The 24,217-nt window shown below is 40.7% G+C and overlaps 1 protein-coding gene across 8 annotated transcripts; it reads left to right on the forward strand.

Moving 5' to 3' along the window:
* On the forward strand, positions 1 to 23,579 carry LOC119732082 (protein spinster homolog 1-like). Of its 8 annotated transcripts, none has more exons than XM_038205462.1 (14): positions 173 to 261; positions 3,537 to 3,637; positions 3,912 to 4,013; positions 8,960 to 9,202; positions 10,259 to 10,467; positions 11,225 to 11,376; positions 11,597 to 11,663; positions 12,225 to 12,364; positions 13,008 to 13,130; positions 14,862 to 15,057; positions 15,543 to 15,608; positions 16,469 to 16,567; positions 17,958 to 18,126; positions 18,852 to 23,579. In XM_038205462.1, exons 2-14 carry the CDS (start codon positions 3,613 to 3,615, stop codon positions 18,941 to 18,943), a joined length of 1,683 nt encoding a protein of 560 aa, XP_038061390.1. In that variant the 5' UTR covers positions 173 to 261; positions 3,537 to 3,612; the 3' UTR covers positions 18,944 to 23,579. The 8 variants fall into 8 exon arrangements, with proteins under 8 accessions (XP_038061392.1, XP_038061393.1, XP_038061390.1 ...); XM_038205463.1 differs by having other exon boundaries at positions 3,540 to 3,637; XM_038205464.1 differs by lacking the exons at positions 3,537 to 3,637; positions 3,912 to 4,013 and having other exon boundaries at positions 1 to 261; positions 8,957 to 9,202.
* The last annotated feature ends 638 nt before the right edge of the window (positions 23,580 to 24,217 follow it).

A 24,217-nucleotide genomic window follows, 5' to 3' on the forward strand; every position in this document is an offset into this window, starting at 1 on the left:
CCAATTCAACCATATGAAATGTAATGGTGGTGTAACTTTAAGGGATGTCATTTGACATTTTGTTTGTAAACCTCACCTTGAATTTCCTGCGTAGAGCCTTGGTCATGAGCGGTGTTAGTCCGGTACCCTGACTCTCGATTGGCTTTCCCTTTAGCGGTGTCCCGCCTGGACTGCGGACCATGCTCACCCTCCTGAGGGAGCCTCGGAACTGCAATGCCTCCTGGGAAATCCTGCCAGCCGATAAAGGAGGGATATTAAAAGGTACGTGCATCACTATTAAAATGGATTTACTACCAAAATATTTATATTTCTAAATTTTTGTTAGTAGAAGATTTGAAGTTACAGAATAAACAGTGGAAGAACTTTGAGGTATAAACTAAAAGCACTTTTTATTGAAAATATTTATGAACCCTAACCCTTCCCAATCCTTCAAAGCCCACCAGCAGTTTTTGGAGGATTTTGTAGGATTGAGAGAGGTAGAGTCCAGTCATTGTTACTTTGCATGGGGCTCGGTGCCCCTTGAAACTTGGTAGGTACAAAGACAGTGCCATTGGGTTCCTGCACAGTGGAGGATTTTGTAGGATTGAGGAAGGTAGAGCCCAGCCACTGTTTCTTTGCATGGGGCTTGATGCCCCTTGAAACTTGGTAGGTACAAAGAGTGTACAATTGCATTCCTGCACAGTTGAGGATTTTGTAGGATTGAGAAAGGTACAACCACTGTTACTTTACATGGGGATGAATGCCCCTTACAAGTACAAAGAATTTGCTATTAGTTTCCCACATAGTGGGGAATTTGGAGGATTCAGAAAAGCCAGAAGACAAAATCAAATAAGGGGTAAGGGTTGATAGCAAATTCAGAAACCAGTGCAGGGATGCTTACCTGCTTCTAAGCACCATACTATTTACATTCTCATCATTCGTTCGGTGCAGGGATCGTCTCTTCCTCGGTTTCGCCGTTTTGAGATCGTCCCTGCCTGCCTCGCACATACCATTGGCTATATTCTGCCATGACACAATAAGACAAAACATCTTTTTATCTTATTCAGTAGTAATCCTTTTTAATTTTAGAAAGCTTTTCATTGTTTGGTACAGTTTGTAAAGAGATACCAATGCTGCCCTTGAATGGAAGGGCCAAGTCAGGACGCAAAAATTGAAAAATAAATGCACAAAAATAGGATGTCACACAAATTTGTTGATCCTATACATGGTGTTCAGATGTGCTGTATTCTCATAAAATCTTGCAGATTTTTAAGGTCAACTTGCATGCTGCATTCTAAAAAATAATTTAATTAAACTGACTTTGATCTTTCATGTTTTTTTGTTGTGGGGGACGTTTTTAAAAAGTGATAAGTAAAGACTTTGAATTGGAGTGAGTTTGAAGATGCATCAATGCAAATCGCAAAGCAAGGGAAAGGCATGTTACATGTCAGTCAGAGGATTACTATTATCTTTGTATTTATAACTAGTTTCGTGCAAAAAAATAGACCATTCCTTATGGTTGAGATGGAAGTGTCGTGTAGGGTCTGGTAGAGCAAGGGTGAAGGCACCCATTCTCTTGATGTACCTTTCTGTCCTTGAACGTCTTTTTCAGCTGGATATTCATAATATCGGTGAGCGTCACGACCGCACGTTGGTTAGATATGTCCAAAGATGGTTGCTGTAGTAACAGAACACATTAAAATGAAACAAATCTTGCCAAATGTTGAATTAAATGAGGCATGAATGGATGGATCTTATTTAAGAAGCGGGGGCAAAGTCTCATTCTAAAGTCATTAAAAACATTGACTTGGTTCTCTTTTGATCAACCGAATGAGAATTTACTGTATTTTGGTTAGTTGTTACAGCTCTGAGAAGAATTGAATTGAGCCTTGTTACAGGGTTCCCTTCCCACAGAAATCTTAAAAAGGAAATTCCATGACTTTTCCAGGACAAATATAAGGGCTTCCCATGACCAATTTCTTCCGTGTATTGGCATCGTAGATAACTACATGTATTTACAATGCAATGGCCTGTAGTCACACTAATAAGAAAGGTCTACACAGTGTGCAGTATTACGATCAAGAAGATGGCCTCCACCTCCTCACAGCCATCCGATACTCCCACTTTATCATGTTAAACTTTACACATGGCTGCCAAACACTTTTAAGGCTCTGAACACTACTTCAGCTATAAAAACTGCATGTAAGAATAGCACAGGACAAGAGTGATGATACCAAATCGATCACTAAACCATGTGATCGCTTCGGCACCAGCAATCTGGTCCCAGCTGGACGGTTACGTCATTGTGTCTCCCTAGACTACAGCCAAATATTACGCAATATCACAAATGGGTTGTGCAGATTTCCATGACTTTTCCATGACTTTCCATGATTTTCCATGATGTTGGGAACCTTACCTGTGGGTTTTTTTTGATAGTCAGTGAGACATACATGTACATACCTTAGCTTGTTGGTCAGTAACTTTCTTCAACTTGACGTTCATGATATCCGACAGTGTAACCACAGGTCGTTGTTTACTGCTGTCTGCCTGACTGTCTTTGGCTGCCACTGCCTTTTTCTTGAAGACCAGTGCTTTTGTGGGCAGTGAGATCGGTGGTGGTGGGGGTGGTGGCGGGGGTAGGGGAGGGGCGGTTGGTGGGGGGATGGTTGCCCCGGCCTGCACCCCTACGGTGCTAGCAGGTTTGGAGGGTTGGGATGGGATGGGTCCCGCTGGTTGTGGGGCTTGATGTTCAGCCGTGGTGGCAGGCCCTGCGTTTTGGCAGCTGCACATGCAGGCTGGAGTTAACTTACTGCTCTCAATTTGCTACAAAAAAAAATAAACAGAGAGAAGGCAAACTCAGTAAAGCTGGTCCTACAGTACACAAAATTCTATTCAACAGATTCAGAATGGCTATTCACTGGAAGTCTACACAGTGGCACTGGTCAGATTTAGCCAATTCATTTGCGTATGGCGCTGTCCGGCTCACAAGTGACAGTCTGCCAGTCAATGGGCCGGATTTAGGCCATTACTAGCATTACAAGGTAATCTCATACGATAGCACTGCCCCTCTTCCCAAGTCTAGTCCAAAGTGACAGTCAGTCAGTCAGGGAACACACCATGTTCAATATTCTAGGAGGAACCGTAAAGGCTGATTACAATGGCTAGGCTACAAGGCTGGCAGTCACACCTTTATCTATGGGAAGTGGATGCAGCCACTTCCATAGACTTGTGTCATATTCAAAGCCGTAGCCAAGCCTAATTTACTCACGGCTTAACAATTTGAGTTTTGATTTGCTGTTATACCTTGAGTGTGTGTATCTTGAGTTGCTTTATCTGCTGATGCAGCAGCATGAGTTGGTCCTTAGTTTCTCGAAGCTCCCTCTGATAGACCCTGGACGGAAAGACAGTGTCTTTCACCCAGTCAAGGCTCTGGGAATAAAAAGGAAAAATGGAAAATTTTCACGAGTACAAAACCTGTGTTATGAGTGTTAAGGATTGGACATTGTGATGTTATTGTGATGTTAAAAAAATTGTTTTCATGATGATTAATTTTTTAGCAGACAAACCTGTGTGACTTGGGAACTACACCACCTCCACGCACCGCCGAGTTCAGGAAACGGCAACCAAGACGTGATGCCAATATCCAGTAGGGGCAATGGTACGGGGATGTAAATATCAGACTCACTTGTATCCATGCTGGATCTATTTCCAAAAAAATAAAAATATAAAACAAAACAATTCTGGAGTATTAAATGTTAACTCATCACAACCGGTGAAAACTGTTGTGCAAATGAACAGATGTTTTCATCGGCCGACGTTATCCTGCCCACACTTAGCCTAAGGAATACACATGTACATTTAATAAGGAGTAAACGTTTTCAACAGAAGTTTTACCCTGAAGAATTCTGTTGTTCCTTTCCTTCCTGCTGTAGCTGGTACTCTGCGAGTTGGTCCCTCGGTTTGTATGGGTGGTGACGTCGTCGGCGACGCTTTGAGTAATACGAGGTATGCCGGCGTCTGTGAGAGCCAGCCATGTGAGTCGCAGATCCTCACGAGTCAGTGACTAGGTTCTTGCAGTTCACAAAAGAATTGCTGGAATATTTGATGTGGACAGCCACCTGCAATCACTGATGAAATTTTTAAAAAAGTAACTGACAATAACATTGATAAAACAAATATTTTTTTAAACAAATATAAAATTTAGCTTAGAATCTGCCTAGCCTAGGCTTACTTAACTACACTGGATTTTTGTGATCAGTGAAATTTCAAATCATCAACAAAAAGACAAACGAAATAGGCCCAAAATCTGAGCAAAAAATGTGGTCTTCTTTACAAAGTTTTTCAATATGACAGTGATGACACTTGATACTGACAGTGACAGTTTACCACTTTCTGTATCTGAAAAAGTACAAGGATGTGACACTTTGCATGATTTGTGCATGGTGTAACATGTATCATTATTTAGATGAAATACTTTATTAAAAATATGATACTTAATTAAAGGGCAAAAAAACTAAAAACACAGTGATTTTTTGTAAACATTTATTTAATAATTTTATTTCAAAAGTTTGACTTGTCATTGTCATGATTTAATATTTGATGATTGTTGTTAACGGTCATGACGGTAAACATGGTAAATGCCCATTAGTAGACAACCTCTAGAATTAGAATGGGGTACCTTCTTCAAGAAGTAAAAGCCCATATCATAACATGTCAATAGATCATCACGACAATCATGCAAAAACAGTCAGTATCATGTGTACTGTCCGGATACTGGCCCACACACTTGTCAACACTGCACAGATCATTTCAGATGAATCATTACTTGTTAATAAACTTACAACAATCAACAGGATATTTGCAATAAAAATCATACTTACATCCTCTTTGCTTTGGGCTTGTTTCCAAATACACCGAGTGCTTGATTTTGCTCGTAATTTCAGTCACCAAAAACGATTTTTCAAATCTCCCGCAACTTCCAATGACTTCGGACGGGCACAACGAAAATTTTGAACAGCTGGGAGTACGTCGTGTGCCCAATCGCCTGGATGCAAATTGAACGGTTTTTCAATCGGCCGCGGGGACCAGACTGCTTTAATTAAAGGTAGTAAATGTACATTCGGGCAATTATATGACATTGCTTGATCCTTTAATAACGTGAAACCGAAAGTGTTATTTTAGTAAAATGTTTGACCTGAAATATCTTTTGGTATTTTCCTACCAAGTTTTAAAGATGAGTATTTGATACATATCACAGAAATGTGCGCAATTGGCGGTTTCGAACTTACAGGTAAATTTAAGACTACTCCTTTAAAGACAGGTTGGCATTCGGCACGGTAGTCGGTTTCCAACAGACGTCATTACATTATGGTTATGTTGTGGCATAATAAGTCTGGGTGCCGCGCACACCAGGTTGAATGAAAGTAAAACGTAAGAAATGAAAACAATCGTATGATTTTTGTTCATCATGTGACATACGCGTGAGTTAAACATTTGGCAACAAGTTTCCTGTTCAGGGAATGCTACCTTGGCTTTTTATTGGAATAAGGCTCGTGTTATTGAAGTAAGGAAGGCTTTGTGTGTGTTGGTGTGTGGACATGGTGGTATTTTCATTTTAACTGCTTGTTTGTATTTGAATTGAAAGAAGTAATTTTATTTCGAAGTGGCTAGAGTATCGTTACGGCAGCCGTTGTTTAGCGCCCTCTACGATACTTTTTTGATTCGCACGCAGGTACCGGGTATGTATGTAATTATTTGTTTCCCCACGTTTTAGCAAGCAGTGCGACAGCTCAGTCGATAGAGGGTAGGATTTTGCACCGCGAGGCGCGAGGTTGCGGGTTCGCATCTCAGTTTTGCACTCAAATTTCCCCTTGTTTAGCAAGCAGTGCGACAGCTCAGTCGATAGAGGGTAGGATTTTGCACCGCGAGGCGCGAGGTTGCGGGTTCGCATCTCAGTTTTGCACTCAAATTTCTTTCCTTTTCTTACCCGAGGCTTTGGAGGATTTTTTTAAAAAGGGAAATAAAGTCCGAATTTCATATTAACGTTCAAATTCACTTTTTTCCTTCTAATTTTAAATTTTATTCTCTTGTTTTTATAAAAGTTGCAGAAGGCCGTAACGATAGAAAATGGGAAATGCGTTACGGCTGCCGTAACGATAGCCACTGCGATTTTATTTTGCCAACGTTTGTCATGTTTTTATTTTTTTTGAAGAAACTTGCACCATTGCCAAAACCCTACTCCTTTAACTAGTAAGAAGCCCGCAAAATTGCCTGCAGCACAAAACACTAATAAAGTACAAAAACGTCCATCAAAATGGAGACATTTCACACAGAACTGCTGCACAGTTTGCCCCTATACTCCGTACTTTATCTCTTGACATACTCACGTATCATGCGCAGAACTAACATAGGCGGATTCTGTCGGTTTTTAGGCCAAAATGATGAAAAATATGCCCTTTCCGCACTGAGCCAACCTGACACTTGAAACGTGCACGCATATGATCGAGCGATGATTTTCGGTTCGCTCGGAGCGCGCCGCGGGGCGTACGGTTGAAATGATAGTATGTGCATGCGTACAAGTGCATTTGTTATGCAAATCGATCTTGTCGCTCCGGCGCGGGAAGTGTAATGCGACGGCTGTTTCTTGTTCAATGAATTCGCCCAGACTGTATGGTTGCACATATTCCAAAAATTTGGGACTCTCAATCCTGTGATGAGAGTCCCAAAACTTAAGGTAGTGAAAACTAGCAGTACATGAAACTAGACTGGCACCTGAAACAACAGTAATGACAAGCTCCTCAGTTCAGACAGTAGATTAGTCTGCGTAATGTGTGGCCAAAGGTACAGCACATCAATACCGACGCCACACTAGTGGGGCTGAGTTTTAGTGTGAAGTTTGGGAAGTATTTGGAAGTAAAGTCCGAGAACTATTCAGTTGACAACTGACATATTGCACAGTATTTGAGAGTTCCGAATTTTCGGACTAGAAATGATTGTATAATTGATTTGCTTTTGAAACTGAAACTGAAATGCTGAAAACAAAGTAATGCAGTTTTTTATTACATTGGTTTTAAGCAGAAGGAAAAGGCCCTGGATGTACTTGCACAAACAAGTATCTAAATGCCTACATTTTTCTTTTTTTTGTCATGGGTGCGAGTGCTTTTGAAACTGAAACTCAAATGCTGAAAACAAAGTAATGCAGTTTTTTATTACATTGGTTTTAAGCAGAAGGAAAAGGCCCTGCATGTACTTGCACAAGGAAGTATTCAAATGTGTACATGTATATATAATTACATTTTGTTTGTTTTTTTCTTTGTTTTGTCATGGGTGTTGTATTAGAGTTTGTTTTGAAGGGTTAAGAGTTCGTTTTTGTTAATCTGTTTTTTTCTCTCCAAATGACCTGGTTAGTTTCCCCCTTTATATTTGGTGTCTATTTATAGTTTGAAAGAGTTGTATATCCTGCTTCAAATACAAGGTATTCAGCAAAAAAGTGCTTAAATAGTAGTCCGAATATGTGGGATTTTCAAGTCTCAATACTGTGTAAAAGAGTCCCAAAACTTTAGATAGTAAAAACATGCAACACAAGAAAATAGACTGGCACGTGAAACAACCAGTCCACACACAGTGTCAGACTCCCTAGTAAAGGAAGTCACAACAAACATCTGGTGCCCAGACTGTATTTCCATACATTCCCTGCATACATACCACCAGACTACTGCAATCAATCTTTGTTAAAAAGTTGGACATGTACCAGTCTGGTCTTTGGAATCAAATTGAAATCATTTGGCTTCACTCTCGGGTGCAAAATATTGAAGGGAATGTGTCTCCCTTAAAAATGTATTGGAAATTTCAAAATTTCTCTGGTGAAATACTGAGGACCCTGGCTTTGCCTCATGAACATTTGGAGAATTTTGTTGGCTAAAGAGTGAGTAAAGTTGGTGTGATTTTGTTTTGCATGTTTTTCTGCACTCGATGTCCCAGTCTGGTTCAGTACTAGTCGTGTTAAATGGTACTAAAGTAAATTCTTGCCATTTTTACCCCTCAACCGAGAGGCTCGAGGGGTATTGTCATCGCCTACGGCGTCCGTCCGTCCGGGCGTCCGTCCGTATGTCGGGGCGGGCGGCCGTCTGTCCGGGCAACTTAGTTTCCGGATGATAACTTGAGATAGAAATGTTGTTTGGGATTGTAACTTTGGTAGGGGGTTGCCCTTGGGAGTAGACAAGTAAGAATTGGTTTTGGGGTCAAAAGATCAAAGGTCAAGGTCACCGAGGTGAGTTAAATGTAAATGGTTTCCGGATGATAACTTGAGTTAGAAATGAGATTTTGGTGTCTAACTTTGGTAGGGGGTTGCCCTTGTGAGTAGGCAAGTTGGGATTGGTTTTGGGGTCAAAAGGTCAAAAGTCAAGGTCACCGTGGTGAGTTAAAGGTAAATGGTTTCCGGATGATACCTTTAGTTAGAAATGAGATTTTGGTGTCTAACTTTGGTAGGGGGTTGCCCTTGGGAGAAAGCGAGTTGGGATTGGTTTGGGGGTCAAAAGGTCAAGGTCACCGTGGTGAGTTAAATGTAAATGGTTTCCGGATGATAACTTGAGTTAGAAAGGAGATTTTGGTGTCTAACTTTGGTAGAGGGTTGCCCTTGGGAGTAGGAAAGTTCGGATTGGTTTTGGGGTCCAAAGGTCAAGGTCTCCATAGTGAGTTAAAGGTAAATGGTACCCCTGATGATAACTTGAGTTGGAAATGATATTTTGGTGTCTAACTTAGGTAGGGGGTTGCCCTTGGGTACAGGCAAGTTGGGATTGGTTTTGGGGTCAAAAGGTCAAAGGTCAAGGTCACCGTGGTGAGTTAATGGTTTCTGCATGATAACTTAGTTACACATGATATTTGAGTTTGGAATGTCAGTTTGCCCTTTTCGACAAACTCCGGCTGAGGGGTTTCAACAGCAACGCTGTTATGTTTTGTGTTATCTTTAATCCTGAAGCAGACACTGTCCTGACTGTTGCCAAAATGGCCGCCAGTAAGGGAATTGAAGATGAGCCATTACTGAGATCGCTGGACTCGCCAGTAGAGGAACGACCCATCGATAACCATGTCCTGCCCGAGCCTGAGGATCATGATTTTGCAAGTGATGTGCCCATCACAAACCCCGGGAGAAGGGCCTACATATCTACCATCATTCTCTTCCTGATCAACCTGCTCAACTACGTGGACCGTTACACGATCGCAGGTAAAAAGTAACAGGTTCTAAGACGGAACTGGGCACAGGCAGTAGTGGAGAAAAAAACACAAGAAACAAAAGGAATGATTTCTTTCACAATTTTCAGATTTATGGACATTTGTAATTTTTCATACGTCTACTACACATTTTTTGAAGAAATAGTATAGAAATCGTGGAACAAAAGATTTTTTAAGGAGGAAAAAAATTTGGCATCTTTTATTTTCACACCTTCAAAGCTCAAAAATTTAAACTCCTTTTTCTCAGTAAGTTACTTCCTTGACATGTCCATAAATGCGAAGTTCAAACGGCCATAACTTGTCAGTGGAATGTGCTCTTTCTCGTACCGGCAAACCTTCCTTTAACTCTAATGTACACGTACCTGAATCCATCAAAATTCATACCCCTATTTTAGAGTATTTCAGTAATTCAGGATACGTGTACCTCAATATTGAAAACGGGGATTTTGTTGGAATCAGGATTGTAAGCCTACCTAAGTTACTGCAGGATTTCGATGGATTCAGGATACCTCTATACTGACATGACTGAGCAGTCACCAACACAAACATTTGTGTGCATTACACAATAGGTGGATTTTGGCGGATTCAGGATCTTTCTAGTAGAAGTGCTCAAGGGGTTAGGGTAATCCTCTGCCCAGGTCTGTCTCATTTTGCCAGAATGCCTCACAAATAATTTTGTCCCAGTGAAATATTTACATTGGAATGCCATGGTAGCACGAGGTGTGTCTTGGCCACTTGGGTCTCAAAAGTGACCAAAAGCACCCTGTCATGTTCGCGTACAGAGCTCATCTCCTTTGGATCCCAAATTTAGTGCAATTTAACAAACGTTTTACCAAAAATCATCTTCCAAATGACCATTATGCCAAACATGCTTTCGTGAACCCCATTGTGTTTGTTATTAAAATGTAAAACTGAGTTGATATATTCAATTGAAGAGAAAACTAGGTGCTTTCTACTGCATGTAAAAAACTGATTTCGTTACATTTGACCACATATTTACCATGCAATTTTATGACAAATTTCATTTTTTCAATTCTTTTGGTCACAGCTAATTTAATCGCAATTCAGGCGACGTACGGTATTAAGGATAACGATAGTCTAGCAGGGCTTGTGCAGACCGTCTTCATCATTGGTTACATGATAACATCACCGGTATTCGGCTTCCTCGGTGACCGCTACCCTCGTACCATCACCATGTCGGCGGGAATCCTGTTCTGGGCAGCCATGACCCTCTCTGGTTCATTCGTCCCAGATAATGTAAGTCCAGCACCTGATTTCATTAAGCGCTGTGACGCGTCGTAACTGGAGTCATAAAGTGTTACATGTTGCGCGTCGCGACTTCTCATATGAACTATTTCATGAAACCTGTGATACATTGAGTGCATTGCAAGTTGCTCGACATCATGTTACAAGATTATGATGTCTTTTTTTATCACAAAATATCACAAAACCATCTTTTCTATAAAGCTAGTGTCGTACAGTAACAAATGAATGTGACCATAATATTTAGACAATGTATGTGAAGTTGAACTTGCGGAACCAAAGTAAATATTTATTAACCTTGAAATACAGTTGAAGTTTTGATGTAGATGTATGTAGCTCACAACGCGAGCTTGTTTTCATGTAAACTGTATCATTTGTCCGCCATTTTGTTCTACGTTTTAAAATCTGAGAGAAGATCCGACCACTCTTTGCTGCATATCAACGACTATTTACTGTACATAGAATAAATACATAAAACAGTCACCGTATCATGCTATAGATACAACGAGACGATGCATTGCTTGTGTGACATGTTTTGTGAAATGAATTTCAGGAGGCGTTGCAGCTGCGGGACATCGTATGTATAGGATGCATTGTAGCAGTGCGATGCACTGTAAGTTATGATGCGTTTCATGAAATTTGGTTCAGATATTGTTGCATTGCTTCTCAGCTTGGCATCAACTTAATAGATTTGACATTGACGCCTTTTCTACTGACATGGTATTAATTGCTTCTTATTACCTTTTCACAGATGTTTTGGTTATTTGTTCTGATACGTGGACTCGTCGGGGTGGGTGAGGCCAGCTACACCACCATCTCCGTCACCATCATTGGTGACCTGTTTGTTGGTAACCGGCGGACTCAGATGCTGATGTTCTACTATTTTGCGGTCCCAGTTGGCAGGTATGTCGGCTGACCCATCTCTACAGCATGACTGTCGAACCGGGCAGTCCTATTGTATAGGATTACACTGTTACACAAAATTGTAAGGCTTTCTTTGTCTTATTAATTTGAGAATGCATTTTTTGATTTGGTAATATGAAATATAAAGGTTTTGTTAAGGGAAAAATTGAGATTTTTTTTTAGAAATTCCTTACTTTTATTTACTTTATTTTTATGTTAGTGGACTTGGTTACATCGCGGGCAAAGGAATTGCGGAGGCCTTCCAAGACTGGCGATGGGCCCTGAGGGTAAGTTTGGAATATACCCCATGTAGGACCCAAAAAAAATCGGTCTCTGGTCAGCGCGCGCGTCGATTTTAATCATGTGCATCAATCCTTTTTTTTTCCAAAATGTTCCGTGGTAGCTCCAACAGCGCCCTCTATTGCCGCACCTCTTCAAAAAATTTTACCAAAGGGTACCAAGGAATGGGAAATGCACCAAGGCAAATGATCGAGGGCACCAAGGCAAATTATGGAGGACACCAATGTACACGAGGACACCAAAAAAAAGCAAAATAGTACCCCACCTTGTCTGTACAATCCAAGCTTGAAAAAAAAAGGCCGCGTCGCCGCATCAATTCCGGAACTTTGGTCTGACCAGAGACCGAGTATTTTTTTTTTTTTTGGCCTAATCGATGTTATATAGACTGATGAAGATGTTGTATATTCTCAAGGGGGATGGATGTTATGTTGAATGTTGGAAGATCCTTAAGGGAATAGATGTATTATTAAATATTGAAGTTACACTGTCCGATTCACTGAGTGAGCTACCGAATCAGTGTTTTTGCAATTATTTGTTTATCCCATCAGGTCACCCCAGCCCTTGGTGTGCTGAGCGTATTGTGCATCCTTTTCATCATTAAGGAACCAACCAGAGGCCAAGCAGAGACAGGGAACCATGCCATCGCAAGCCAACGGTATCTGGAAGATCTGAAAGCTCTACTTAAGAAGTGAGTTCTTTACTACTCAATCTGAGTTGTGATGACTCAAAACATGCCTGTACAAAAACACTAATGAGTCCTCAACCATAACAGAACTCAACCCATCAAACAACAGCTTGTTTTGTTGGAACCTGTCAGGATGGGTACAGTACCCCTAAACTGACAGTCTTTTACATTGGGTTGGCACACCTCTAGACTCAAAGTCTGATATATGTGTGTGCAGTTTCCCATATGGTGTTGGAATTTGCCAGGATGAGTATGGTTTCTAGTAAATCATGCTGGGAGTTGGAGTTAATGGAGTTTACCTAAAAAGGTATTTATGAACAGGGATAATAATATGGTGGAACACTAATAAACATGAAGTTTAAAACTGACCGCGTGAACTGTTTACAATTTAAATATTTGGTTTTGAATATTTTTAAATGCAATTTTTTGATACTAGCAGTTTTTCTAAAGTTATATGTGAATAATGCTTGTTTTTTGTATTAGAAAGGAATCTGATTGCATTTAAGTCAACACTGGAGTTGGGAAGTGTCCTCTTCGACGCAAACACTTCATGCTCACTGATTGTTAACTGTGTCGATTGTACTTATAAAGAAAATTCTTGTTCTGAGTTATTAAAGGTGTTGTTTTTTCGCTTTGTATCGGACAGTAAGACATACTTGTTTACCACGCTCGGGTTCACCTCCATCGCTTGGGTGGTGGGCGGTCTAGCTCTCTGGCTCGTTAAGCTGATGGAACTGGTATATGACTACAACGGCTGGAAAGATACAAGGTAGGTCTCCAGTGCATATGCCTAATCTTGGCTAAATTTCTTGACGTCCCTTATATATAGTTGAGTTCTTTCTATCAGTAGACCATCTTAGCCATCTTAGAGGGCAATGGTTCCTCAGACTTTGATTAGGTTTGTTTGTTTGTCTGTTTTACTCCCGCTCATGTGGAGGATAAGAAACACAAGATACTTTTATTTTTAGCAAAATACATTTTTATTTTGGTTCTTATGGGAAAGATCTGTTGAGATCAGTTCTATGCGACTGATATAAGATAACATTCCTCTGCAAAACACAGTGTTGTGGGTGAGGTGCTTGTGATAGATCACAAATGCATCACAAGTCTGGTCACAAGTAATTCACAAGTTAAGTCACAAGTAAATCACAAGTCCAATTTCAAGTCTGGTCACAGTTCATTCAAACAGCTTGTGATATTGGACATGATATTGGACAACTCGTAATTGATTTGCGACAGACTTGTAATGATTCGCGATTCATCACAAGTACGTCACCTAAAAACACTATAAAACAGGCACCAGATTTTTAAGTCTCAAACCAAACTTTCTGAATGTGAGGGAGGGACATTATCACTATAGAAAGACATATATATTGCAGACCTTCATCCAATTGTCACATTTTTATGCCCCGCGGCGAAGCCGAAGGGGCATACTGTTTCCGCCTTGTCCTTCCGTGGGTGGGTGTGTGGGTGGGTGTGTGGGTGAGCTTGTCTTACATACGCAGTGTGGACTTCCGAACAAAAGACGTCCACATAATGTAGGTAGCACCGACGTTGTGTGGACTTGCCCCACGTCCACACAGTGTTTCCCCATTTCTGGAAAACAGGTTTAGAGGCATTTTTGGGTTAGGTTTATCTGTAGCAGAATGAAGAGAAACACTAAAGGGAATCATAGAAAAAAAATTGGGTTGAAAGAGTTTTCACAGTTTGAGAAAAATGAGTTTTTTCACTGGTTTTTCTTAACTACACGAAAGCAATGGAAAGTCCACACTAGTCATGTGAAACAAGTATGGGTGGGTGTGTGGGTGGGTGGGTGTGTGTGTGTGTCCGGATAAATCTTGTCAGCGCGATAACTTGAGAAATACTTAACATATGAACTTCAAATTTGGTTTGTGGATTGTTCTTGGTAATCCTAAGAAGCCTTTTGCATTTGGGGCCAAAAGGCCAAAGGTCAAGTTCACAGTGGCTAAAACAATAGAAACCTTGTCAGCGCGATAACTTGAGAAATACTTAACATGTGAACTTCAAATTTGGTTTGTGGATTGTTCTTGGTAATCCTAAGAAGCCTTTTGCATTTGGGGCCAAAAGGCCAAAGGTCAAGTTCACAGTGGCTAAAACAATAGAAATCTTGTCAGCGCGATAACTTGAGAAATACTTTACATGTGAACTTCAAATTTGGTTTGTGGATTGTTCTTGGCAATCCTAAGAAGCCTATTGCATTTGGGGCCAAAAGGCCAAGGGTCAAGTTCACAGTGGCTAAAACAATAGAAATCTTGTATTTATTCTGAGATTATTGGGATTAGGGATTAATTCATATAAAATCTGCAGAAGACACTAATGCTGTCAATAAATGTTCCATGTGACCAAGGTACATGTAAGTTGATGTTAAAAGAGTGGTGTTATGTCATGGGAACAGTCACGGTTGCGGGGCATTTGTGTTTGTAAACACACCTGACTTGTTATTACAAAATTCACAATCTCATCCCTATCTCATTTCCAGTGTCAGTTTCATCTTTGGTGCTGTGACGTGTGCGGCAGGTTTCCTCGGCGTGGCCCTAGGGACAGTCGGAGCCCAGGCGTACCGTCGCTACAATCCGCGTGCCGACGCGCTGGTCTGCGCATTCGGGAATATCCTGGCTGCGCCGTTTCTCTTTGTCGGACTCACTTTTGCTGCAACGCAAGTAGGATTGGCATGGGTAAGTACAAAAATGAAAAGATTTTGAACTCTTGTCTTTTGAACTGGTGCCTCTTTTTTTTGTGACTTGGGAGCGTACTTGAGTCATTGATCCATCTGCATTGATATATCTCCAATCTGCAGTCATGAAATCAAAAAGAAGAAAGAAATTAAGTTCATACCTAACTGGCAGTAATAATTTCTGTAAAACTTGTTTGTACTTTTTTCTTTACTTTTGTACGTTTTTTTGATTTTGCACACATCGATGACAGTTTATTACTTTTACTACCAAAAATACAGTTTTGTAATATCGTTGTTTTTAATTGCACACTATTGTTTTTGTTTTTTGTTTTTTTCATTTTAATAATCAAGACCGGCAACAACAAAAAACAGAATAACTCATTCTAGCAAGTGGCAGCATTTTTTAATTTGAGAATAACGTTACCAGCTTTTTATACAATATGGAAAGTACATTTACAAACCAATTCTTTGTGAATTTCTCCACAGGCTGTTATTCTCTTAGGAGAGATTTGCTTATTTCTGAACTGGGCGTTAGTTCCGGACATATTAATGGTGAGAACTTGCATTTAAATTAATTTATTCTGATCACTTTTGATTTCATTTCAATTGTTCTGATTTATTCTGTTAAAGAGAATATACAACATTTGCTTTTGCTGTAATTTTCAGAAATGGATGGATCTGGGGGTTACTATTTTATAGCAAATATCGTTACACTGACTTGTTTAAAGTTTTGTGTTCATAGATGCTGGAAAAACCAAGAAAAACAAACTAGTTCCTGTAGTCTGGTTCCCTGACCCCACTTATGTTGAAACAGAGCAATTGTAAGGTCAGGGAACCAGGTCAGGGAACTGGCTTGTACCCGTTCATAGGTGTGTAATCGATTGCAAACAAAATGCAGACAAAATTGGGGGCAGTAGTTGAAAAGAGCCAGTTTTTCCAATGCTGGTCGACCATTAGAAATTGACACAAAATATCACTTTTCTTGAAAATGACTGCACACCAAGTGCTATGATTTCACAGGATGCTTTAGACTGTCATTCACTAACAGTGCAGTAAGGTATTTCATAATAATTTGGTAGTTTTGTTTTGCATGTTTTCAAATGTAGTATATTCCCTTTAAACAAAGTGCACTTATTGCATAGACAAATGTTTAAAATTACCCACTACTGTATATACTTTGGTACCATTCTTAATATATTTTATGTTCACAAATTTTAAATAATGTTTTCCTTGGCATTTATATGGTATCATTGCGTAGATCTGTACACTGCACATTTTTGCACCATGGAATATCCTGAAAATAATAATAATTGCATTTGTAAATGAGCAGTAAGATTATAAAAAATAAAATGGTTATCCTGTGTGCCCTCTTCGGCAGTAAAAGAAAAAATTGTTGGCATTAATCTTTTCAGCAAGTTTTGATACCCGTCCGGCGATCTACGGGCAACGGCATGCAGCTGTTGTCGGGTCATCTGTTGGGCGACGCGCTCAGCCCATACATCCTTGGTGCTGTAAGTATACTCATAGCCCCCTCTCTTGGTGTCGGAAATTGGCAGGCAAAAATGTAAAGAACTTCTTGTAACCAGGGGTGTGAAATCTCAGCTTAAAAGCTGATTTCAGCTTTGTTTTGGATTTTAGCTTTTTCCCTCACTTGCTGTGTACAAAAGTATAGGAGATTTCCAAAGTTCAGCTTTTGTACACCTTTTTCAGCTGTTTTCAGCTATTTTTATCAGTGGTCACTCACATCCCTGTGTAACTTTGGCTGGTCGAAGTGGAGTTGTTGATTATATATTTATACCCAAATTCCTTTTGTTATTATTATCAATAATCAGTTGTGGTAATGAAACCGAGGATTCCTCAAAGTGCCCTAGGCACTTTAAATTAGACGTAGAGAGAAGACAGAAGAAATTACAGTTTTATCATTAACAGTATATTAATTAACACTAATCGCCAAGGCCCTGTTGGCTAGGATGCATCCTCAATCCTCCAAAATCAAACAACCACTTTTAATAGATTGAGGCATTGCGGATGATTTTCAGAAGCAGTGCGGATGATTTCCAGTATATGTGCCTTGGTTGTGGCTGAACAATGCATGGTACAGCCTACGACCTCAATAGAGTACTGATATACAAATATTGAGTGGCTCAGTGTGGAATGGGAGGAATATTATCGCAAGAAATATCTTGACTTTTCCATTTCACAAGGCGAAGCCGAGTGAACTGGAAAAGTCCAGATTTTACCGCCACAATTTAAAGCCACTCAATATTTGTTTTATATAACTGATATATAGATCTTTGTCATTTGATATATTTGAACTTTTATTTCAATACAAAACTGGAGGAAAATGTATTTCTCTCTTCCAAACCACCTCTTCACGAAAATGTTTGAACCCAGTGCTGTAGCGCTGGCTCTTTGGAACAATACACACAACGCTGAACGCACACACCAGCATGCATTTGCACACAAATATCATGGAACAAGTATGATCCTAACTGTTCAATAGTATTTCCCATTCCCCATGGGCGGATAGTACTTTTTGAGCCGCGGCGTGAATGGGAGCAATAATGAATGTCACGTGATGTGAATTCCACCAATCAAATGACAAGGATCTGTATGTCGGTTACATAAAGTGTGACGTTAGCTGTCATTGTTCTGGTTCACTCTGGTTTGCGCTGATGTCGTCACACACTTAAGCTGTGCGCGTGGAACACAGTACGCGGCGCACTTCGGTACTCTTTACAATGCATCCTCCAAAATCAACTGACACCTTTTTGCAATTCCACTTCAAACTTCCTAAATCTTCCCAAACTGCCTGGTTGATTTGGGAGGAATGAGGAGGATTCGGGTTGATCAATAAAAGCTCTAGTACATGTAGGCATTTGCTGTGTGTTTATGTTTCAGGTTGCAGATTCGATCCGCGGGGGCGGGCAAACCTACTTCGAGCGCTACCAGAGCCTTGCCTACTCTCTGTACATGGCCGTATTCTTCTCCGTGATAGGCGGGGGATTCTTCCTAGCGGCTAGTCTGACCATCGAGGGGGATCGGGAACACATGCAGGCAACACTGAGAGGTAAGTCTGCCAGATATACCACATGAAAAACTTCCCAAAACATGGTGGTTTTCAAATTATGGATTTAAGGTCTGTGCGTCAGGGACACACTGTTTGCGTGCACTGGTTTTCGAGTCAAAACATGAAGTAGATACTGTTACATTGCACAGTTGAACAAAGAAATTGACTGGAGCGGGGTTTGAACCTGTGACCTCCAGATTGCCGTTCCGTTGCTCTACCACCGATCTTTCCAGCTCTATATTGGAAGTTTCTCATTTTTGTCAATGTCTGGGGGAACTGCCAACATACAACTTGAAGGCTCAGTGCAGGCACAGTATTCCAGAGGTCGCAGGTTCAAACCCAGCTCCAGTTAATGCCTTGTTTCAATTTGAAAATTGTTTAAATGCAACCTGTCAGTCTCTAGTCAAGGCTTGCTTTAAACACACACATTTTGTTGCACAATATCGTTGTGTCCGTGTCTCCTATAATGGCGTGTGACATCATGTACGTGAAACGCAAGTATTCAATGTAAAAAGAGGTCGTATCTCGCTTAAAGTAACCTGGATATACCCACACAGTCAATGGATGTTGAGATACACAAGATACGACCTTGTTGCATGGAGCGTATTCGCGTGAGATACGACTTTCTTGCAGAATCGAGTTACAACCTTGTTACACTGATGCGACAATATAAGCTTCAGTGTCTCAAATAATTAGTTCTTTTGGATGTTTTTGCTTCTCCACAGATTGTCAACAAACAGAAGCCGAGCAAGGCATCATTGTTGTAAGCCCTGTTCAACCAGCCACCATTATCACCAATGAAGATGTCATCATATGATAATTGTAATAGCTAAGGTGATTTATATCTCTTATTCCAAATAAGACGATGGAGTTTCTTGAGTACAGAGTTTTTTAAGACTTCACTATATTTTGATATACAATTTAGAAAGTTGAGACAAAAGTGTTCTCCGTGTTTATTTACAAACCATTCAATGTTGAAATAAGTTTGCAAGGGCAAATCCTGAAACAAATTTTCAGGGAAAACCGTCGGCTTTTGGAAATTCAGTAGTCTTCACTTGTCTGGCTGAATTGCCTTAAAAAAAGAAAGAGCCTTTTTGAACCCAGGATCCTCAATGGAGTACATTCATTTTTGCTGCCCTTTATTGAAAATCCCAACTGTACTTCTGCTTATATCAATCAAGCAGATTTGTACATCCGTGAGCGCCTTGCCTTGTCTAGTTCCCAGACCTATTTACTTAATATTAGATGGATCTTGAATCAGGAGTGCTGAACGGTAACACACAGCAACCATTGAAACCGGTGTGCAAATGAAATGATGTTTTCATGGGCTGACGTACATGTAGGCTCACTCACATGAACAGCATTGCAGAAGTACAAATTAAAGTACTGATCGATAACTGAAATATTGCACGGTCATTTTTTTTCCCCAGCGTTTCAAATCAGTGTTTTCAAATATTACTGCCCCTTGTAGAGTTCCGTTTGTTTTAATTTCTTGTTCAGAATTTGGAATTGATACCAAGTTTCTAAATATTGTATTTTGCTTGAGAGAATACTGGATCCAACAAAATCCATGACAAATGTTTGGCGTACTTCAAGCCCATGGCTATGTTGTTTAATTTGTTGACAGTCCTGAATCCCTAAAATAGACCCTGTGCATTTTGGACCATGACAGTGGGCAGGTTCTTGATCCTGTGTGCTACACTTGATTACACAATTTGTGCCTTCATTTGTTAAACTGAATTTACAGTTAAACAAAGCCTGCCCACTGTCATGGCGGACCGTGCAAAGGGTCTTTGTTTTTTTTTCTAAATTCCCAGTTGCATGTCTGAACTTAATGTCTCAAAAATCGGAATGGTCCCATTCCGTGTGGAACGTTCCATTTTATAGGAACACTGTGTGTTCTCATCGTATTTCCAACAACGCGCCAATCCTGAGAAAGCCTGCATGTGCACATTCTCACATGGGAACGCCTGGCGTTCCCTGGATGTTGCCAGTGGGAACAACACATGTTCCCAATGGGAACAGAAGATGATCCCTGATCGAATGTTCCAAGCATTCTGAATTTTAAGACGTTCCTTAACTTGGATGGGACTCGAACCCACGACCTCCTGCTTACTAGTGGTGAAATTTGAACCATTTGATAACCTAACTTGCCTGGGTTTGGGTCTGATATAGTAGTTGATACCAAAATTAAAGATTTTTTTCTGTAAGATGTAAATTTTGATACAGAGTTTTGCCCTCCACTAAATAAACTAAGTGCCGGTACATGCAATGTTATGGCCAATTCTAGAAAAGTAATTTTTGCAATGAATGTAAATGTGCATATTAAAGTTGAGTAGGGCTTTCATATATTTATACTCAAGACTCCACAATCTAATTTTGAGCAACATGTTTATTCTTTGTAAAGAATAAAACAAATAAAAAATGTATTGATTTGGGGATCAATTTTAGAGACCACATTTCGTCGCTTCAGTGCAACAAGGTCGTATCTCCTAAAATGGCATGAACGACGCAAAACGCGAGTTTTCAAAAGGTCGTATCTCGCTTAAAATAACCCGGATGTACACACAAAGTCAATGGACATTGAGATACGACCTTGTTGCACGGAGCGTATTCGCGCGAGATACGACTTTGTTGCAGAATTGAGTTATGAACGCAAAATGCGAGTTTTAGAATGTCAAAAGGTCGTATCTCGCTTAAAATAATTCGGATGTACACGCAACGTCGAGATACAACCTTGTTGCACGGAGCGTATTCGCGCGAGATTGTTGCACTGACGCGACGATTTTTTTTGCAATGGGTTTCCAGATTATTGTTAAAAGATATAGTTATACAGTATTTGTAGCATAAAGTTTGTTTATGTTTGATACTCTCTCTTATTCAATGGGCCAGGACCCCAAAATTCACCAATTTGTAGCACAAGAGGTGGTGAAATCTAGTTGCTATGTTTGTATTGCTGTACATACCATTTTCTTAATACAGTTCTACATGTAACACTTTCAAAATCTAGGATATGAAAGCCCAATTAATAAGCTTTCTTCTAGTACAAGAATCATTTAAATTACTCATGTAGTTTTTAAGTTTATTAAGCTTTCTTTTAGTACAAGAATCATTCAAATCACATGCGTACTTTTCAAGTTGTGGAATTTTAACCTTAAAAGGGCTGGGGGGGGGCGGAGTCCACCCCCTCAACTTTTTTCGCGTTTTTTTGGAAAACAGCTTTCGCGACCCATGCTGTCCTGACTTTTTAGCCTCGAGTCTTAAGCATCTTGTGATATCAAAACCATAAAATTCGGACCATAAACAAATTTTACCATGAAAACTGAATTTCCCCATATACGTAGTGAACACAAAGCAGCATTACCATTCGTGCATATATGAATAATTAATTAGCCTTAATTTAGTAGTGCGGCATAGCCCCAGCATGCTAAAGAATTGTGCAAATTGTGCTGAAAGCATGGAACTTCGCTTGTTGGTTCTATATGCCATGAAGACAATTTTCAGATATGGAGGCATTTCATATTTGACCTCTGGTGACCTTTGAGAGTTCAATGAACTTTACGTACTCTATTCTTAGTGTTTGTTCTTCAATTTGTTCGTCAAAACTTCACTTCTAATGACCCAAGTCTGTGTCATAGGTCTTCATACAATGAACATAATGATCAGATGTGGGAAAAAATGCATATTTGACCTCTGGTGACTTTTGAGAGGTCAGTGACCTTTGTAAACTTGTTTATAGCTATTTTAAAGATTTATTCTTTAAACCAATCTTTTTTTCATGATTCATGTTATGAAAGGTTTTTATGCTATAAAGAGAATGTTCATAGGACATTTTATATTCAACCTAGCCTACCTATGGATATTAATACGATCTACACAATTGTAAATGCCACTTTTTGCATGACCCAAGTCTGAAAGTGGACTCTTTGTGCCGTGAAAGAATTTTCAGATGTGGGACAACATATTTGACGTAGTGATACCCTCGGAGAGGTCAATGAACTTTGTATATCTTAGTTGCCGTTATTTTATCATATTTATTCATCAAAACGCCATTTTTTTTGTGACTCAAGCCTCAATAGTGCCAAAGAAGGGTATTGGACCTACATGTTGTATTATACTATCATGTTATGAATTCAGACCCCACAAACATTTTGCAGGTGACCTCTGACCTAAGTTCTCCTTGTTTTATTGGCAGACGCAATATGATGACATAGGAATAGAAATCTGTGGGTCTGAATATGTAATGGACAATGTACATGTGTCAAGCAATATTCACTTTTGTGTATTTATTACACCCTGCTGTATAAAGATGGACTTAGATAACCACGTTTTTAACCTTTTTACCAAGCCTACTGGTCACTGTTTAAGAGTGATGCTTGTCCGATGTGCCGCATTTATTCTTTCGTGTCTGCGTCTGTCCTTATAAAAAGGAAAATTGAGATCAGAGGTCATGCAAAAATTCTTTGGGGTCTGACTTCATGACATGTTGTAGAATAATTATTTAAATACACTCCTTTTGCTCTAATTAGACTTCGGTCATCGTATGAAGACCTCACATGCCATGTTTCATGCTTTATCACAAAATCCACAATTCTGTCCCTATGCCGCACCACTAATTCTAAAACCCTTTGATGGGTAAGTTCATGTTATGTTGTTCTATGTATGTACACAGTTTCACAATTTTTCGTCACTCGATGGCCCAGGTCTTAGAGGGGCGGAATCCCCTTTTAAAATGTAACTGTGTTTAAAATTTGAAAGGTACATGAGCGATTGAATGATTCTTGTACTAAAAGAAAGCTTATTAATTAGACTTTCGTATCCTAGATTTTGATAGTGCTACACGTATTGCAGAACTTCATTAAAATTGTTCCTGCCATTTGGGTTTCTTCTTTTTTTAACTCGCCCTGTACATCTATGAATTACATTTTGATATGATGGCCATTTCATTGTGGTAGCTTATTATTGGTTATCACTCCTTGAATGTGCAGATCCATTTTACCATTAATCCTATGGGTATCAGGGGTGGGGCCACAACCCCACCCCCCATTTGTAATTATTTGTAATTATTCCTAAACGCTTTGGCTGATCAGTAAGAAATTTGGTCATCTCTCTTTATCTATATGATTCAAACACCATTCTATAGCATGCCCACTGTTACCATGGATACCAGTTCAGTTACATGTATTGTAAAACTTTGTTGTTTTTGTGTGTTAAACCATGAACATATGCATTTTGGGAAAGAAACCAATACCTGAAATGCATTTTCGGGTACATTCTTTGAAACTCTATTATTAGAAGGGGTGACATTTGTGTTGAATGCTTGTTGTACTTTTATGCAATTTTATTTTCTCAAAATGGATAATAAAATATTGTTATGATCATAGTTTGGAAAATGGATTTCATTAAACTTTTTTTGTATCCCAATAAACATAGTCTTATGCATGTTTACTTGATTTTGAGGTATTCAAATTGCTTGTGCAAGAGTTGATTTCCTGTAAAATCCAGCCCCCGAAATCCAGGCCCCGGCCCAGCCCCTGGTTCCAGCCCCGGGATCTAGGCCCCTGCCCAGCCCCGGGATCCAGACCCCGGCCCAGCCCCCAGCCCAGCCCCCGAAATCCAGGCCCCGGCCCAGCCCCGGGATCCAGGACCCAGCCCAGCCCCGGGATCCAGGCCCCCGGCCCAGCCCCCCGAAATCAAGGCCCCGGCCCAGCCCCCGAAATCCAGGCCCCGGCCCAGCCCCGGGATCCAGGCCCCTGCCCAGCCCCGGGATCCAGGCCCCAGCCCAGCCCCCGAAATCCAGGCCCCGGCCCAGCCCCCGAAATCCAGGCCCCGGCCCAGCCCCGGGATCCAGGCCCCGGCCAAGCCCCGGGATCCAGGCCCCGGCCCAGCCCCCGAAATCCAGGCCCCAGCCCAGCCCCCCGAAATCCAGGCCCCGGCCCAGCCCCCGAAATCCAGGCCCCGGCCCAGCCCCGGGATCCAGGCCCCTGCCCAGCCCCGGGATCCAGGCCCCAGCCCAGCCCCCGAAATCCAGGCCCCGGCCCAGCCCCCGAAATCCAGGCCCCGGCCCAGCCCCGGGATCCAGGCCCCGGCC

Source organism: Patiria miniata, unplaced genomic scaffold (assembly GCF_015706575.1).
Source record: "Patiria miniata isolate m_02_andy unplaced genomic scaffold, ASM1570657v1 HiC_scaffold_24, whole genome shotgun sequence".
Lineage (NCBI taxonomy): Eukaryota > Metazoa > Echinodermata > Asteroidea > Valvatida > Asterinidae > Patiria > Patiria miniata.